This window comes from Pipra filicauda, unplaced genomic scaffold (genome assembly GCF_003945595.2).
Source record: "Pipra filicauda isolate LSUMZ 115617 unplaced genomic scaffold, ASM394559v2 scaffold48_size3843733_pilon, whole genome shotgun sequence".
NCBI lineage: Eukaryota > Metazoa > Chordata > Aves > Passeriformes > Pipridae > Pipra > Pipra filicauda.
The window spans coordinates 1,440,592-1,459,391 of record NW_024104631.1 but is presented as its reverse complement, the minus strand read 5'-3'; the positions used below and the strand labels follow the sequence as shown (position 1 = coordinate 1,459,391).

Genomic DNA, 18,800 nt, shown 5'->3' with positions numbered 1-18,800 from the left:
CCTGGTAGGCGGTGAAAAGTGCAGGCTTGGCCGCGGGAGGTGCCCGTCGGGAGCGCAGGCCAGTGCCGCTGGTCCCTGCGCAGCATTGCACGGATGGGGATCTGCAGCTCCGGACTCCGCCGGGCCGAAGCCTGCAGTGTGAGGTGTCGCTGCTGCTGCTGAGATGGGGAAAGGCCGGGCGGTCTTGCTATAAACCATTCAAGGTTGGGGCAGCGCTGCTGAGGGTCATGGAGCGGGGCTTTCTGACCGCGGGCCGCCCTCCTGTCTGTAAGGCACGAACTGCGGGCAGTGAGGCCCAGCGTGGGGTACGAAGCCTTGTTCGTGTTGTGCTTCCCTCCTTTTGAGAGTAGAAGGCAAACCCGAGCGTCCCTTCTGACCTACGATTGTCTCCCAGGAGAATTGGGCCTGCCATGAACGCCAAAAGTGATGCAGTGCGACCTTGCGCAGTGGTGGGCACGGGACATGTGCCTGGGCAGCAACTGAGATGTGTCTCCGTAAGGTCTCGACATCTCTGTGGGCAGCCCCTACAGTGAACGGGGACGCTCGGCCCCAGCCGTGCCTGCAGAGTGGTCCCTTAAGTGCCAGGAGAACGGTCCCTTAGGTGCCAGGTTAGCACGGGGATTTTTGTTGTATTTTTAGCTCAAACTGATTTTTTTCCCAAACTATTGCTTTGCTTTTTGTCTATGAAAAAGAAAACTTTTTTTTTTTTAATTAATTTGAGGGACCATTGTGTTTAGGGGTTTCTTACTTGTATTTGTTCATCTGTCACTTAAACTGTGGAAAATGTGGAGGAGAGGAATATTCTCCTAAGTTCCCTCCTTAGAATTTTTCTTAAAGCAATTACAGTTCATATTATGTTCTGCAAAGGTCATAACCAAAAATAGCAGAGAACTGCACGCAAATAGTCAAGAGGACATTGATTAAAACCCCTTCTCTATCTCCACAGGCTGGGTTAGATGAAGAACATGGTGAGGTTGTGTTGTGGATGGAAATGTTTAAAGGAGTGTTTCCGAATTGGCGTTTTACCATATCTGGGGCCCTTTCTGAAAGCCACGAAGTTCGGGAAAGGCGCTTGGATGTTAGCAAAAGACTATTTTCGTACTTAGGTTCAACGTCATAACATTATCGGTAACTCTAGGGTGGCAGTATATTGACCGGCCGGCTGTATGCTGCCCTGATCCCCCCCAAAAATACGCTGCTGGAGCAGGACGAGCTTAAAGCTTCGCCTCGGCCTCCGGAGACTTGGCTTGCGCATTGCGGGCCAGTCGCACACAGCGCACGTGAAGACCGGTGCGGGTTTTGCGGGAGGCAGAGTGGCGCTGCCGCTGCGCGGGAAGGAGCGGTGGCGCACGGCCGGGGGGCTGCGCGCCCCTCTGCGCCCACGTGAAGACGAGTGTGAGGTCAGAGTGCGCAGTCTTTATCACGTCGTAGGCAAAAGCGTGCAGCGCCGAGGCGCGCACATGGCGCCGCCGCGCAGGTACAGGAGCGCTGCAGTCCGGCCCCTAAGAAGCTCTCTGCCTCCCACTTCCCAAAATCGCTCATTTCAACAGCGACAGCTAATTGAACATTAGATTTCAATTAATTTGTCTCGTAACGTAATTTAAACTCCTCGGCGTACTAAGTCCATTTCCCCCCGTCTCTCTGTGTCAAGGCCGGGTGGTTTGGCAAAATGTTTCCGTCATTTTAAGAGGCGCTGATGTTTTGGTTCGTTTGGGGTTTTTTTAGAAGGGGAGGGCGATGAGGAGCGCGACGACGGGCGCCATCAGGGTGTCCGGGGTGACGCGGGGGCACAGGTAGCGCGCCCAGGCGCGCAGCCAGGGTAGGGTGGAGGGCGAGCTCGGGTTTACGCGGCAAGCTGCGCAAGAGGCTGGCGGGCCTGAACTGTGGAGTAAGGGAGCTGCTTGGTGCTCCCCCGCGGATGCGCCTGGGTTTCGATCCATCGGCATCTCGGTTACAAGCTCACGGGCTGGGAGGATGCCAGTTACTCTTCCCGTATAGCTTTCCCCCACCTTTTTTCCTTTTTTTTTTTTTCTCTTTTCCCTTCTGACTCGCCCCCCCGGCTGCTTGTCTGTGGTGAATCCGCCCCAAAGGTGGTGCGGTGCCGCGGTGAAGGGAGCTCTCCTGGTTTAATTACGCTGGGGCTCATAAAGCCATTCGCTTCTTTCCAAAGTAATAAACAAACGTCGCGTTAGGTCAAGATTGATGGTGTCCATGCAATAAAAACGGGCCAGGTCAGGAAGGAATAAAATTCAATCAGAGCTCGCGGAATCATTTTTCAGGGGACAGAAAGACAGAAAAGGAGACGGGGGTCAAGGGAGTCGATGTCGCCATTCACAATACACCAGCCGGGAGGGAGGGGGGCGAGGATTAACGAGCGATTGTTTTTTATCAAGCGGAGCCTAATTGAACGAAACAATAGCTGCATCGGCGGAGGAGGTCCGCCTCCTTGCCTTGTAGTTGCGGGGCTCGGCGACAGCCCCGTATTTCGGGGGGCACCGGGGACCCCTCGCAGCACTGCTGTGCCCCCCATTTTTCCTTAAAATTATGCACACGCACCTGGGGCAACGGGCAGGTCTTGTCCTAGGCCGGGGGCTGGAAGTGCACATAGGGGTAGCGAACGGTCGGGCGTGTAGGGCAGGAGAGGGGGAGACCCCCTCATTTCGCAACAAGGCGTCGTAAAAGGCCTGCTTGGACGGCCGGAGGAGTAAGCCCCAGCTCTCCCGAGGATAACTCTGGCTGGTCCGGCCGAAACAGGAACCCTCGGTGTCACTTGCAACTAACTCAGAGTTTAGTTCCGTGGTAACGCTGTTGGCGTCCAGCGATTTGGCAAGCGGCTGCGAGATGGTATTTGCCGGACACCCGACGGCTGGGGGGTGTTCAGCAGTGTTCAGGGAGAAGACACCAGCACAGCCCCACGGGGAAGCCCCTGTGGTCCGAGGGGCATGTTTTCGTCCCGGCCTGTTTCACCATTGTTTTGTGCGGCGCGGGTCGGGGAAGCAGCCGGCAAAGGCTCCCTCCCTCCGTTTAGCCGGCAGTGTCTTTGGTGGAGGGGGATTTCTTCCTCCTCCCCCAAGCCAAGGCATCTGTCGCACACACCTCCGCGACCTTCTAGGCCCGTAACTTGCGCCTTGGTTGGTATGCGTGTGCCACAAAATAATAGCTGTTAAAAAGTAGTTTGATGGGGAGGGGGAAGGCAGTTCGGGCTACCGATGAGATCTCCGGCAGAAATGGAATTGGGTGGTCGGCAATTTTTTTGCCCCCGAAACAAACACAGCTTGAAACGACTTGGGTGGGCAGAAGGGAACAATTTGTGAGCCAGAGAGCAAGTGAGCTGGGCAGGCAGCCGGCCTGCAACTTACCTGCTGGAGACTTTCACCTGACCTTTAGGTGTCAGGGGGCTTGCTTGTGCAGTGTATTACCCCCACGTTCAGGTCAGCTGCTTTAGACTGCATTCAGCAGAATTAAAACGGCAACAATAAAACCCCCAAACTGAAATCGCCCCTCCTTTCCAGCCTCCATCACCCCTGGGGAGAATCCAGGAAAACCAACACATTTAGAATCATTAACTCTTAAAATAGCTGAATTTCCTCCAGTTGAAAAAACGCAAATTATTACACTCACGAGTTCAGCATATTTATATATTATACGAATCGATGAATAACAGGTCATATCACTAGAACCGTCATCCCTCGGAAGGCAAGCGGTCGGATCAGAAAAAACGCCATTGCCGTTTTCCCCAAAACATTCCTGGAATTTATTTACTTGCTAGAACATTTAAGCGGCCGACTTTAATTTCTTTCGTTTATACTTTTTTTTTTAAATAAATATTTAAAATAAGGAAAAAGAAGAATGTTTTCCATTGAACGATAATGTAAAAATACTGATAATATCATGCGTAGCAGAAGAGAATTGTTTAAACAATGTCGGTGCTTGCAAGATTGCCCAGTATAAATACATTTGCAGTGCCTTTTTGATGCGAGTTTCTAGTGGAACTCTTTCTCCTGCATGTGTTCTGTATATGCATTTCTCCGGTCCGATTGTGTGAAATAGGGCTAAACCCTTTAGGTAGCGGAGGGCACGTCGCTCTGCTAGTCCCGTCGCCCGGGGCCGGGGATGCCCGGCTGCCTGCGGCGCAGGACGAGGCGCAGGACGAGGCGCAGGCGGCGGGCCGGGGCCGGCGCTCCCACACCTCGCCCCTGCCAGCGAGGAGCTGCTTGCCGTTTTCCCCAAGCGAGGATTTATGACAGTGTTGGCGGCCAGCGCTTCTAACCTCGCCTTTCAAGGATGAGATGGATTTTAAACTGAATAACGAATTGCAGAAAAATTACGACTTTCTCCCGACGCCATTTCCCACCCCCCAAGCTCTCCCCCGAGGGTGTGGGACGGTGGTGGAGCATGGAATGCATCGGTGCGAGCTCATTAGCAAAGCAAAGGTTGCAATTAGCGTCTGCTGCTGCGAAGCGACCTCTCCTCCGCCTGCCTCTCCTAGCCCCCATCACCAAATAATTGTAAAGTATCTGTTGATGTTTTTCTTCCACCCGTCAAAACGTTGGAGCCCTGCCTGCTCCAGGGCTCCGTCCTGGGTTTGTTGTGTCTGGAGACAATGCTCCGCCAGCGAACCATCAGAGGTGAAGGGGGGTCACAAGGGGAGGCAGGAGCGCGGCCCTGCGAGCCGACTCGGGGCCTCCCACCCCTGCAAACCTGCCGCCCACAGGCGGGAGGGGCGGCGACCCCCGGCCGGTGCCCCTCTCCCCGCGCTGTCCCGGGGCAGCCCCGAGCACGCCTTCCCGGCTGGGCGAGTAGCGGGAAGAGGATGTGACCCTCATGTCCGCTCGGGGGGACGCGGCTGCTTTATGTGCAAGGGGCCGGGGGAGGTGGCGGCGGGGACTCTTCCATTCTACCAATTTACACCTAAATTTTATTTTTCTAAATACACTTACAGCAGTCGATGCGTTTCCGAGCGCGACCAGAGCCGGCCGCGGAGCTGCTTTCCCACCACCACCCTACCCCGGCGTCTGCGTACCCGAGGAGCGGGGCTACCCCCCCTTCAGCCCCCGTTTGCTTTTACCCTTCGGGCTGGCGCTCCGAGCGTCGAGGTGTACTTTTAGATGGCGCTGGCGGTTTTGCTCCGCGACCCCGAGGAAACCCCCGTCGCTTTGTCTCGCCGGCCTTCCGCACCGGGGCCGGGGAGCAGGGCGGCGGGCGGGCTTGGCTCCGTCGCCGGCGGGCCCTGGGGCAGCGCCGACCCCCGGCCCGGCCTGGCCCGGCCCGGCCTGCTTGCAGAGGTGGCGAGGGCTTGTGTTCCCGCGGGGCCGCCCCACCGCGGGCCGCCGCCGCGCTCCTTGCTGCCTACGGGGACTCTGCAGCCCACGAGTGTCCGGTGGCCCCGAGCGGCCCTGAAAGGCCTCAGAAGAAGGAAAATTAAGATGAATAATTTAAGAAGGGGCGTTCGTGGCAGTTTTACCGTTAGCAAGACAGGTTTCTGGGGAAAGGTAGCGGCCCGCACGACGGAGGCGCGGGGCTGAGTTATGGCTAAGAGACGTGGAGCGGCGGCGGCGGCGCTGACAGGCGGCGGGCGCGGGGGAGCGAGCCCGGTCGTCGCTGGTCGTAATTCCCGGCGCTGCCGGGCAGGGAGCCGCAGGCAGGGCCAGGCCGGGCCGGCCTTCCCCATCGCGCCCCAGCCCTCTGCAGCCCACTGGGCAGGAGCTGGACCGCTCTCCTCTCCCTGCCCATCGGAACCCCCTCTTCCCGACGGGGCGCACGCCCGGGCAGCCTCCACCACCCAGCGGTGGCATTACTATCCCACTTCTCCTCTTAGCAGCGGTGCGGGGGTGAACCTCTCTGCTTCCCACACCGCAGTGGGGACAGGCTGCCCGGGCGGGGGCTCCTGGAGGGCTCCAGGGCCTGTTTTTCCGACCTCGGACAGGGCAGAATGTCCATAAGCTGGACACAACCACCAACCAGCCTTTCCCCGCCGGTGCCACGCAGCGGATCCGAGAAAGGATACACCCACCTTGCCTTTTGCTTTGTTCGGTGCTGCTGCTGCGGGTGGTGGGACGCTTGTGAAAGACGTGGGAGATTAAAGGCATGCTCGGTTATTTACTACTGGAACTGCCCTTTTCCATTAACGAAGGTGCAGTAACTCCGTAAGAGACTTGAGACGGACAGTGGGGGGATGTATCTTCTGAACCTGGACCCACAAAACGCTTGACGTGCACACTAAACTGATGTACAGAACACAAGTCTGTAACTGTGTTACTATTAGCTACATATACAATATCATTTCCCTAAATCGTAGTGTGTTAGTGTTTTGTTTTAGGTTTTTTGGGGTTTTTTTTTTGTTATTACAAGACGTGATCCCATGGTACTTTAGAAGCAATTAAGAATTAGGCAAGGAAGGTAGCCTAGAGGGAACTGAAAAGCAATTCAGAGCTTTGCCAAATGGTCCAAGGCAGCGGGGCAGTGTGCGTTTTGTCCTATCACAACCAGTAGTGTATTTTTTTCCTTCTTAAAAAGGCAGCAAAAAGCACAAGACCACCGCGGAGGGACGGCTTGGTCTAGTATCAGTTTTTGCTTTCCCATCCTTTTTCTTTCTCTGTCCCCAATATAGAGAACGAAAACAAATAATGAGAACGCTTCTCTTGAGTGCACTACACTTAAACATACCAAAGAAAAAAAGCCTGAAGTCGAAGTTTTCAGGTCTCTACAGAGTTGTCTAACTAATATTCAGATGTACCAGCAAGACTCCCAGTGAATCACTGTAAGCAAAAAAAAAAAAAAAAAATAGTTTTCAGCAATACAAAAATGTGTTGTCATAAAAGCGCTGTGATAATTTTTAAAATTACTGTTATTCCATGCGCCACCAAAGACCCGCCACCCGCAGCCTCTGACTGCTTGTCCGAGGCGCTGCGAAGGGGACAGCCCTCGGTGAGGCCGGGCAGGAGGAGCTCGTCCCCTCCCCTCGGCGGCCCCAGGATGGGGAGGCTGGGTCTGGGCACGGGACACCGCTTCTCCCGTGGCGGGGTGTGCGGCGGCAGCCCGCAGAGCACAGCCACAGACATGCGGCCACACACGGGTGGGTGCCCTCGGCAGAGGGGGCAAGCGCGTACTGCCGGGGCTGTGTAGCACATTCGCGTGGTGTGAACGCTGCGGGAGGGGACATCTAGTGCAAAGGACACGCACCCACGGGAAGGGAGTTTATTGTTAGTTTACTCCTGAAAAAAAAGGCACAGCTGCGGAGTCGTAGCCGTTCGAGGAAAAAACACCCAAGGAAGCTTTATATAAATATACCCACGCGTGAAGGTGTATACGCGCGGGATGAGAGGGAATGTGTGCGTGATGCTGCAGGGAGCTCCAGGCCTTCCCACGGACGGAGCTCTGCGACCAACTCGGCGTTGGTTTATGCTGGGAGAGCCCCGGTGCCCCGCGGAAACTGTGCGTGGGGGCTGGAAAGCCTCACATGCGTAGGGCAGCGGTTGGAGCGAGTGCAACGGGGACATCCTTCCCTCTCTCCTGTTCTCTCTGCCCTGTGAGGGCTCTTACACCGTGCACCTGTAGGAAGGATCCCAAGCAGCGCCTGGGCTTCCACGTTTTCCTTTCCTCCTTGTGCTGGCATGGTCGCACTTTCGAGGGGACAGCCCCAAAAGAAGCGGCTGCTTGGGCTGCCCGGGCGCGCTGCGCTCCGCGCTGCGCGTTTTTCACAGCACCTCCGGCAAATGCCGCCGTTGGCGACCGCTGCACCGAGCACCCTTTCTCAGGCCGGCTGGCTCCCCCCCCAGGCTGCTCCAGAGCCTTTCCTGTCACCCCACATCACTTCCATCACGCTACCGCTCCCGCGCCCAGCTAGAGCCACAGCCCCTAGCTCCGTGCTCAGCCACCTCCCTCCACTTTTAACAGCGGTGTCCCCCTGTAGAAAGTAAAAAAGCAAGAGATGAAAGTGTTTTTCCTGTGTATGTCCCGCTTGTGTTTCTCACTCTTTGCTTACTTCCAGGCAAAAAGCTAAAATGATGGGAGTAATTGATGGGTGGAAGATCCGAAACCAACGGGAAATGTATGGGCTTGACGACCTCTGGATAACCCGGGTACCTTGGCACAAAAAGCAAGAAAATATTTACTCACCTTGAAGTTTCTATTTTTTTAAAGCTTTTTAATTTATTTTTTATTTCTTTAGTCATCTTTTGAGATGGTTCAAGTTCCCGTCTGAGGTTTAATTAGAGTAAGCAGGAAAAGGGTGGAAGGGGAATGGGTTAATTCTGGGGAGAGGGGGTCAGAAACCAAAACACCCTAAACCCCCCGGATTGAGGTGGTGAGGGAGAAAAAGGCTTTCTGTGACTCATGCACACTCTGAAATGAAGATCTGAAAAACACATTCAAGCCCCGGCTTGACTGGTTTGAAAGCAATTCCAGCAATTAGGAATTAATTCGGCATGGTCAAAAGGCGATTTCACTGCAAGTTATATCAAGTTATCCAAACTTTTGCAGAGTTCAAGTGGTGGAAATGGGCCGCTGGGGTGGAGGTAAGGCTGCAGAAAAGAAAACCAACAATTGTTCAGCAAAGACCAAAGAGGGGAAGCCGTGGAGCAAGGTCTGGAGGGATGGTGAGCCCATGTTAGCGCCAGAGGTTTGCTGATGTTGTTGTTGGAGGAGAGGGAGATTGTGGGGTGGAGGGCAGGGGATGCTTTGTTTCTCAAATGGGAGAAAGTACTAAAAACATGCTGGAGGTCCTAGGTAATAGAAAGATGAGTCTTAATTAAAAAATTAAATCAGTGGGCTTGTTGCCTGGTCAGTATTTCAGGTTCAGTATGACCCTTCTCTAATTAATGGCAGGATACAGAGTTAGTCCAGGCAGGACTGACCCTGGGATGATCTGTGGAGCAACAGGCACTGGGAGGATGTGGAGGGTGGAGGGAGGGATAAAACCGGGTTTGCACACACAGGCAGGCCAACAATAAAACCGTCACAGGGAGGGGCAGGTACCAACCCCGGTGGCTTATGGCAGTGCTGGCCATGGGTTGTATCCCTGGCATGGCTCCTCTGATGCCTGCCCAGCCCAGCCAGGGATCAGGCATTGGGATTGTTCCTCATGAGCTCCACGTCAGCGTCTACCATCTCCCTGACCAGCTCCTGCAAGGAGGGAGAGAGACAGATCAGGGCCCCAGTGCAGGGGCAAACAGGCAGTACATCAGGAATGCCCCAGAGCATGACAAGCCCCCTGGCCCCCCACAGCAGAATGAGGAGGGGAAGGGGTTTTGCTGGGCTCTTCCCACAGCAGCCCTGGCCCTGGGTGTGTCAATGCATTGCTTTGCACTGGGGTGCCCATAGTTGCAATAGTGGCTGCTGTTTTCAAAGCAAGAACCCCCTGCAGGTTCACCAAAAATGGGGTTTCTCAGTGTGCCCAAGTTGTCCCACACAGAGGTCCCCCACTCCCTTCCCCCTCCCTGTGAATTGCTTTTAGAGGACGTGAACACCCAGCAGGTACAAAGCACTCCAGAAAAGCCACTCACATCAAACGTGACTCTTGGTTTCCAGTTCAATTTTTGCCTAGCTTTGGTACAGTCCCCTTGCAGAAAATCCTGTGGAAAAGAAGAGAGAGGTGTTGCAAGAACCGTCACCTTCCCCACCTTGATGGCCTCCCCGTTGCTCATACTTCTCTGTGAGCTAAGCATGGCCAGGGCTGGACTCTTCCGAAGACAAAATATTTCTCTTCAAGATGCAATTTTAGTGGAAGCTCATATGCCTATTAATTCACCAGGAGGCAGCATGCTTTCACCAGGTTATTTCAGACTGAAACAGTTACTCTGTTTCTTGTGCGTGCACAGGGCTTGAACTCCAGCCTTATGGCCGTATAATGGTGAACATTTTGTAAGATGACGTTGTACGTCTTAGTCATGCTAGTGAATGAGCTGATTCAAATTCTTTTTTCCCCCATTTGTTTAAATAATGTAAATCACAGAGCAAACATGACAACTCGTCTCTTTCAAATAAAAACATGATCACAGACAGATGATGCTGAAATACTGTAATGGATATGGGTAACCATATGCAATAGTAGTAAATGTCCAGCTTTTGAATGTCTACTAATTTTCTTCTATAGTATTTTGAGCATCCACATGCAAATAGAAGTCTAAATATCTCATAAATTAAAAGAAATTATCTTGAAAGCATTACAGAAACCAAGACTTTGGTCATGTTCACCTTACTGTTCAAGTATCCTTAAAAGTGCTACCACACCAAAACAATCCCACAACCACTCATCAAAAATAATGTAACAAAATTAAGCAAAGGCAAAAGCTCCTTTGACTGCATTTCTAATTGAATGCAAAAACTGACTTCATCTTTCTTTAAATTTCAAATAATGTGTTTAAACAGTTAGCTTTTTCCAACTGTATGTGTTCATTTAATAAAATATATTCTTTTTCCTCACAAGCTGTGTTTTTCTGTAGCAATAAATACTAAAATCATATCTGTCTAGGTTTAAGGAAAACCAGACAGACCCAGCTTTGTTAGAGAACAACAAGGCTAAAGCTGAATTCTCCTCTTGCATTTGACTTCATGGTGGTAACACAGCAAGCTTTCCAGAAAAATGCATGGTCTGCCTTTCTCCTCCCTTTTCTACCCTCTGACCAGCAGTGGAGCTAAGGAGCATTTCCTGACTAGATTTTTTAACTTGTACTGCTGCACGTTACATTTTTCAGATGCTCTCTTTTGTGCATATGTGGTTCAGGTCATGTTAAGTTCCAAAATCACCTCATCCTGTGCAGTAAAATGTAGGAAATTCTTCTTCATAATTTTGCTCCAAAAAGCTAGACAGCTTGCTTCCAGGAGCAGAGGAAATCCACCAAAGGAAATACTGCACTGAAGAAGGGGATGTGGAACAAACACGTCTGCCCAGACTTATTCCAGGCAGCATTTTTACTAGTTCAGTCTTCAGGCTAAAAAACATTTCAGCTCACCCTTAGAAAAGAGTAAACAGATGGATCAGAAGAAAATGATATGAAAATAAAAAATGCCATGATTTCCTTAAATTAGACTAAATGATTTCCTACTGCAGCCCTATAATGGGCTTTTTGAAACTGCAGCAGACATTTGAGGCCAAGTCATGCAAAACCGCATCAACTTTTGAGGGATCCCCTGGAGGGTCGTGTGAATATGGATTACAAAATCTGGTTTGAAATGGGAAAGACGCCTACTAACTTTGATAAAATTTGGATCAGACTCTAATGTGCTCATGGAGGTATGCCTTTTATCTGGAGTTCAGTTTAATTTACATACGTGTGTATACATATATGTGTCTGGAAACAAGGAAATCCTTCTTAAAATACTAATTTCAGTATAAAAACAATTGCTTTTTTATTCGGTCCTAATTCAAGCCATTAGCTAGAAGTGAAGTGTTTTAATACCACCTAGTTTTAAGTAATAAAAGCCATATTGTAAAACTTAGATTTTAATTTTTATGAATGTTATGTAAGTAAAACTTTTACACCCACAATTTTCATATTGAATACATTCTTTGCAATTGAGCCTTATCTAGGATACTGGCTTCCTATTTAAAAAAAAAAATTGGACTGTGAAGCATAGAATGAATTGTCATGGCCTGCTATATGTAGCTGCATTCTGCTTTTGAACAGCTTGGGAGCAGTCTTTTAACTTTCTTGGACAAACGCTTTTTGTTAAAACAGTTTATCTAAAAAAATGCTTTACCTAATTCCAGCCCTTCATTCAAAAACATAAACACTTATCTGCTCAATAGGTCAAAATAAGGGTGGGGGGAGGTTGCAAATCTGTAAAAGTTATTTGCAGTGCTGGCTTATACACAGAGATCACACAAACAACTAGCAACTAGTGTATTGAATCCATGTAGGTATAAAAAATACATTTTCCCCTTAAACTTTCAGATGCTTTAACAGTGATGCATTAAGGGTATTAGGGCATAATCTGTGGAAAAAAAAAGAGAGAGAGAAAAAGAAAGATTTAATATATTTGATAATATGAATTCCCCAGCTGACTTGGGTTAAAAGATTAAAAATGGCTCTCTTGAAGAAGTTTGTATACTTCTGAGAAATGCTAAACTTTGTTTGTTTACTTGAAAATAGCATAAAATATCTCCCAGGCACTTTTAAATAGGTTCACTTACAGAAGTTACTAGGTACAGAGATCAAATTAAACCATACTATTAACACTATATTACACCTAAATTCGAGGTTTGATTGTATTCTTATTAGCCAAAATTTCAACACGGAATGGAAGTGACGACTGGAACAAAGCTATTCCTGATTAAAGGATTGTATTGCAGTCATGTTTCCTGTATTTTTCTACAAGTAGCTCATAATATGAAAACAATAAGGTAATTACAATAAAATAAGAATATTAAAAAAGCTTCTCTTGGAACGGAATGACTACTTGTTTATATTATTTAAGTCTTTCACTGAAACCAGAGATGCATCTGTCAGGTTCCCAAAAGGAAAAAATCCACAAAAAAGACACCGCTCAAAAAAACCTTCAGTATGTTGATCATTAAAGTGTATTGATTTTTCAATGCCAGGGCATCACTTTCTGGAGGTGCAACCAAATCAGAAAGCAAAGAAAGAAGAGGTGAAGTTCCACAGGGGAAAATCTGGATTTTTGGGGGGAGGAAGGGGCTGATTTGGTGGGATGGGGGGTGGTTCTTGAAAAACAGCTGCTGCTGAATATAAACTACCCCATCTCCCTGTTCCTGATGGAAAAGCACCTGATGAAATGACACCACTTCATGTTTTGTATTCCTGCAGGATAACTTGTTCTGTGGCATTGTGCTTTACATACTGACAGGAAAACCCAACCCTTTGACTCCATGAAAACTCTGAGGATTTAGATACTGAGCTGAATCTGCAACCTGAAAACACTGGTTAAGGCTTTCTGTTGTTTTTACAGTACTCAGATCATGAATGTAACATTCTTTGCTTTTAGTTATCCATTTTGTGAGGAACAAGCCCTTATTTTCCATGCAAATAGTTAACATACGTGAATAGTAATGACAAGTTTTACCTGCAAGCTAAGAGTCAGAAACAACATCCACGTAAATATTTAAAGGGAAGGAAGATGGAAGACAGCAGTCAAATTCTCTGTTGCCACCTGAGAGTAAATTCTCCTATGTCTTTCTGTGTAGCTCACTGTCATATGACTGTTTCTCAGTGAACAGAACGAGTTTATACTGTGCAAATTTTTCCATTTTACATTTTCTGTAAGTGAGGTTGTGTAACTATGTAGAAAATACCCCATTATTACTAAATTTGCTTTTATGATTATTCAATTTTATTGTCCAAATGCACACACAAAAATACATACAGATAAGCAGAGAGAAATTTGTTACACAATGTGGTAAAGCATTTTAAAATCATGAGACAAAAATGTAAAATATTTTAATGTAAATATCACATTTCCCAAGCTCTTGTTCTGAGTGTCATTGCAACTCCTATTATGTCTCGTGCAGTGATTGATCTGGTTTCACTGTGCAATGTATCACTGTCTCATTCAATTAACTTTGACTGAAAATTTAAAACCTCAAGACAATGTGAGAAAAAGGAAATAGTATGGCCTGAAAGAAGGCCAAGGCGTCCTTTATTACTACAGCTCAGCTGATTCCCTCTCGACTGTGCCTTCACTGAAGCCAGCACCCAGTGCCAGCTTTTGCTTTCTCTTCCGCTAGAATAAAACTGAGATCAAGTCCTCAGTAAAACACCTGCAATGGAACTGTGCCCAGTTCCACTTGCTTTAGCAGAGACAAGGCTTTACCTTTAAAAATAAACAAACTTGATCTAAGCACATAACAGTTTTACTGCATCTGAAAAGCAGCCAGGGTTACATTTACAATCAGCACAACCGCCTGGAAGGTGATTTTTTACATCAGAGCTCCCATAAGCAAAGAGCACAGACCCAGCTTGGTGGAGGCTCTGGCTTGCATGTTTAGTCTTGCACTTTTTTGCTCAAGAAGTTTTGTCAGAAAGGATTTTAAGAGTCTAGGGACCATAATTTCCTGTAAGCCCCACTTGTGTTTTAGTTTCCTTACTTCCTTCTTAAAACCGTCACCTTTCAGGTTTAACTCGTCCCATTAAAAGAAAAAATCAATAAATTAGACAGTGATAGCTTGCAGTTTTGCATTTTCATCATTATCATTGAATTATAGAATGGTTTGGGTTGGAAGGGACCTTTAAACTTTACGCTCATCTAATGCTCAGTCCAACCCTCTTGCACTGAGCAGGAACATCTTCAACTAGATCAGTTGCTCAGATCCCCATCCAACCTGACCTCAAGTGTTTCCAGGGATGGGGCATCTTCTACCTCTCTCTGCAATCTCTTTCAGGGTTTCACCATGCTCATCATAAAAAGTTTCTTTCTTATATGTTGTCTAAATCTACTTTTTTTTAGTTTAAAACTATTGCCCTATTACCTTTTGTCCTATCACAACAGGCCCTGTTAAAAAGTTTTATCGCGGTTATGTATGTATCAAAGTTTGTCTTATGAAACAGTGTCCCCTTTTGTGCCCTTTTTGGAGCATTTTTCATAGCATTTTTTATGAGGGTTCAAGTAGCATATCTCAGTAGTAACATCAGTAGTAATGTCACAGTATATATGGGCATCTGCTGCAGCTTATTGCTTGGAGAACACTTGTTGTCCAAGTGTTGCACATACTCTGGTGGCTGCATGCATTGCTTACTAGGCAGTCCTTTCACCATCAACCTTACCCCCATTCCCTAGTGTTCTATCACATTTGCCACCAGGCCCAGGGACATCATGTTTTAACCCAGATGCAGTGCTGGAGAACAGTTACTGTGACTTCTTCCAAGCTATTCCCTGTGCACTCTATTAAGTAAAACAGTAAGATTTCATGAAGCAGAGCTGTATAGCCTGTAAACATGCACCTTGCTGGTGCAAAATTCAATGCATAGTTCAGCTAAGCTTGGATCAAACCCCAGAAGGGGTCACAATAATAAGCACTGTGTCTCCTGTGTGCTGCTCTACGAGTACTTCTGGAGATCCATGAGGCAGAGAGAGCACTGGTTTGACTTCTTTGCAAAGGGTAGTGTTTGTTATAATATCTATAGTAACAACGAAAACCCCAGTGTAATTATAAAGTGATTCCTATCTCCACAGTAAATATGAGCAAACTGAAAATCAAACATATCCAAGAGCAAAGCCCAAGCCTAACAAGGAACGCAGTAAACATCTTCAGGAATTTAAGATGAGCCAAAATGTGTTGTCCCTCAGTTTTCATTTTTTCTTTCCACTATTCTTAGAAAAGCAAAGTTGTGGAGCAGTTAGGATACCAAGGGAATAGAAGAATGCCAGTGAATTTGGTTCCTGATCTAAATTTGTTTTAATGCAGCATGAACAGACTGCTTTCCACTCTTGGGTCAGCAGTCTTTTGCAGAAAGACAGTATTGTTCGCAAAGAACCACAGGAAAAGGCAAAAGCAACCAATAGGCTGAAACTCGCATATAACTAAATGCCATTGAAAATAAGAGCCATAATTTTTTTTTTTCCCCAACATGTTTTCCTATGCAAATCCCCTCCCTATTCAGAAAGTTTAACCTTTACTAAAACCATGTTGAGGGGGAAGGGGAGGGGAAAGAATGACTTGAGGAAAGGACTGATTCTGCACGGTGCTCAGCCCCTGTGCATTTGATGGACTTTGGCAGGCTGCGAATGCTGGGCATTTTTAGGGCAAAGTCTTACCTCGGGACCCCACTATACTCCAACAATAAGGCATCAACACAAACCTCATGGTCAATAAGACCTGAGCACATCCTTCTTTTTTTCGCCAGGAACCAGGGGCGTTAGAATAGTGGTTTTATCTTATCAGCCTGATAATCTTTAATTTGACCAGCTTCCAAAGGGTTAAGGCAAATGAACTCGAAGCAGCAATAAACATTAGGGCGATAATAACAGTAATGGAGCTCCTCTCTCTCCTCCTCCTCCTCTTCCCCTCCCTCCCCTGCGCCTTTTCCACTTCGCTGCTGCCTATCAGCCCAAACCGAAGCCGAAGCCAGACCTCTCTTTCAATGACAGGGGGTGATAAGAGACTCGCAGAAAACAGCAAGCTGTCTGGTCTGCTCAGGAAGTCGGGGACGGCTGGTATTGTCCATCAGCGAGGCCACGCGGCGGCCGGAGGCCGGGAACAATGCTCTGCTCTGGGGAAATGGGCTCACTCAGCGCCGGTCCTGGCAGCCCCTACGACACCACAGATAAAACGGTGGAGCAGGGGGAGCTGGCCCCAGGTGCCTCGGGGGGCTTGTCCTCGGACCGTAATCGCTTTGATGCCACATTAACCAAGGCGAGGCTGCATCCCGCGGGTCCCTGGGAGTAGAGATGTGCAGCCCTTGGCCCTGGTGCGAGCACTAGCCGAGCTGCAGGCCCAAGAGCCCCTCACAGGGCCAAGCATTACTCAGGTCTGTCCATTTGCCAAGCGAAGCCTGAGAAAACGTCTTGGCCACTGGCGACCCTCGAGCCAGATAAAATTCCTCCCGAATTACAGCCTGATATCCCTGAAACCAGTGCTGAACTCACTTTGGATCCAGCGCTGAGCTCACTCATCAGGAGCCATCCTGCATGGGGATTGGCATGGCTCTGTACCAGGGCATCCCGCTGCAAGTGGGACCATGGCTGCTTTTGAGGTTGCCACGCATGAGGCAGTCTGAAGAGTGTTTCCTCCACAGCAGAGGGAAACACAGCAAAATTACCACAGCTGGCTGCAGTGAGGAGGGTGCTTCCCTCCCTCATAGTTTGCCCTGAGGCCCAATTTTGCACTCCTGGGAAGACCTGGAAGTTGTTCCCCAGCTTGGATCCAAGTGCAGTTGTAACCTCAGCTCATGGCTCTGCAAAATGCTAGAGGCGTCTGAACAGAAAGACTATTTCTAGTTCAAAGGAATGCCTCTGCAGAAAAAGCAGGGAACTTCTGGAGGAAAGGAAGAAGACCAAACTCACTCCGTTTGCCACATACAGGCCATAATTACGATAGTTCAGGTAGCAGAGCTGGAGACAGTCATAGAATCATGGAATGGTTTGGGTTGGAAGAAAGATTAAAGATCATCTAGTTCCAAGCCCTCTGCCATGGGCAGGAACACCTTCCATTAGACCAGCTTGCTTCAAGCTCCGTCTAACCTGGCCTTGAACACTTCCAGGGAGGAGGCATCCACAGCTTCTCTGGACAACCTGTTCCAGTGCCTCACTACCCTTACAGACAAGAGTTTCTTCCTAATATCTGATCTAAGCCCTCTTTCAGTTTAAACCTGTTCCCCTTTGTCCTATCACCACAAGCTCTTGTAAAAAGTCCCTCTCCATCTCTTTTGTGGGTCTTCTTTAGGTACTGGAAGGTTGTTCTAATGTCTCCCCAGAGCCTGCTCTTCTCCAAGCTAAACAACTCTCTCAGCCTGTCTTCACAGGAGATGTGCTCCTTTGGATTATCTTTCCAGCCCTCCTCTGGAGTTGCTCCAGCAGAAACTCTTTCTGATATGGCATACCAAGTCATCTGAACACACACATCACAGCTAAAAATCTTTAGCATGTTTGCTCAAATGCAAGCAATTAATTATATACTCTGTGTTATTATGAACCAAGCTGAACTTTACCAAGTCTTTTAACAAAATAGAATTGCTCTTTGCAAATGCTGGTTACAGGTGGTATCACTTCCATTGACTGCCACTGCCCTGTACCCTGGCTGCTGATGTGTGAGCTGACCCTTGCGTGCTTCACGCTAACCTGGGCATAAAGAGGTGTTTGAATAACACAGATTTTGCACAACATGGGTTAGAAGCATTTGTGAATTTTCCTTTTACAGCAGAGGTTTTGGGGAGGTTGTACATGAGCATGTTTCTGCAGACTCCCTGGCCAAATGTGTCACATTCGCATCACTAAAAACCAAGACTCTATCAGAGATTAATCTCTTTCATATAGGTGGAGATCAGCCATAGTACAGGAAAAAAACAGGTTTCTTCTCTTTTCACTGGTATCTTCAAGTCCTGCTTTTGTTCACTGTTCAGTGTTTTCTTCTTGCTTCACCTATTCACCACTCTGGCAACTATTTTGTGGGTGAAAGTAAGATAATAATATCCTCATCAGACATGGGTTTATTGCTGCACACATTATGTATTATTTAGGCAAGGGCATGGCACTTTTAAAAATTATTACATGTAATTCTCACCCTTTTTTTTAATCCACTCTGATTAGTTTTCTTATCACTCTTCACATTTTCTGCAAAGATCAGAAAATCACTTTGTGAAGCTGTTTGATTTCAGCTGGGTTTATTGTTCAGTAACAAATGTATTTCTCATTGGAAATGGAATATGGACCCTAGGGTTAGCTGTCTTCACTGGCTGACGTACCAAGATGAGTAGGAAAACTGATAACCCCAGCAATCCATGATGCAAGCCTACTTAGTTTCTTCTCTTCTTCCACTAAAAAGTACTTCATTTATGACAATATATTGGAAATGTAAACAGATTCTGTTATCATTGCTAGTCAAATACCAAGTGATAACCAACAAAACAGTGATCAAAGGACAGTGTTCTTGTATTCTATAGATATTTATCTATGTACTTTTAGAGCATTAAGCAGCAATTTAATGAATGTAGATCTATGAATGCAGGATATTACTACTTCATTAGAATGAATTCTTTTTCTTGTACAGGATGCATTGTTTGTGGTGATTTTGCTAGCCCATGGATATTCAGATTTCTGAAAAAATCATGGCATTTGCTAATACCAAAACGACATTAATTTTTTTTTTGAAGGGTCTGCTGTTATATTTGACTTAATAAAAATATTAA

General features: G+C 47.8%; 1 protein-coding gene across 1 annotated transcript in view; it reads right to left on the bottom strand.

Moving 5' to 3' along the window:
• Positions 1 to 8,119: 8,119 nt before the first annotated feature.
• The window catches only part of GMDS (GDP-mannose 4,6-dehydratase), a 418,605-nt gene continuing 407,924 nt past the window's right edge, over positions 8,120 to 18,800 (bottom strand). The window contains exons 10-11 of the mRNA XM_027727942.2: positions 9,504 to 9,572; positions 8,120 to 9,123 (exon numbers count right to left, since the gene is read on the bottom strand). Coding sequence (XP_027583743.2) covers positions 9,061 to 9,123; positions 9,504 to 9,572 — 132 coding nt within the window. The 3' untranslated portion in view covers positions 8,120 to 9,060. The remainder of the gene's footprint in view (positions 9,124 to 9,503; positions 9,573 to 18,800) is intronic.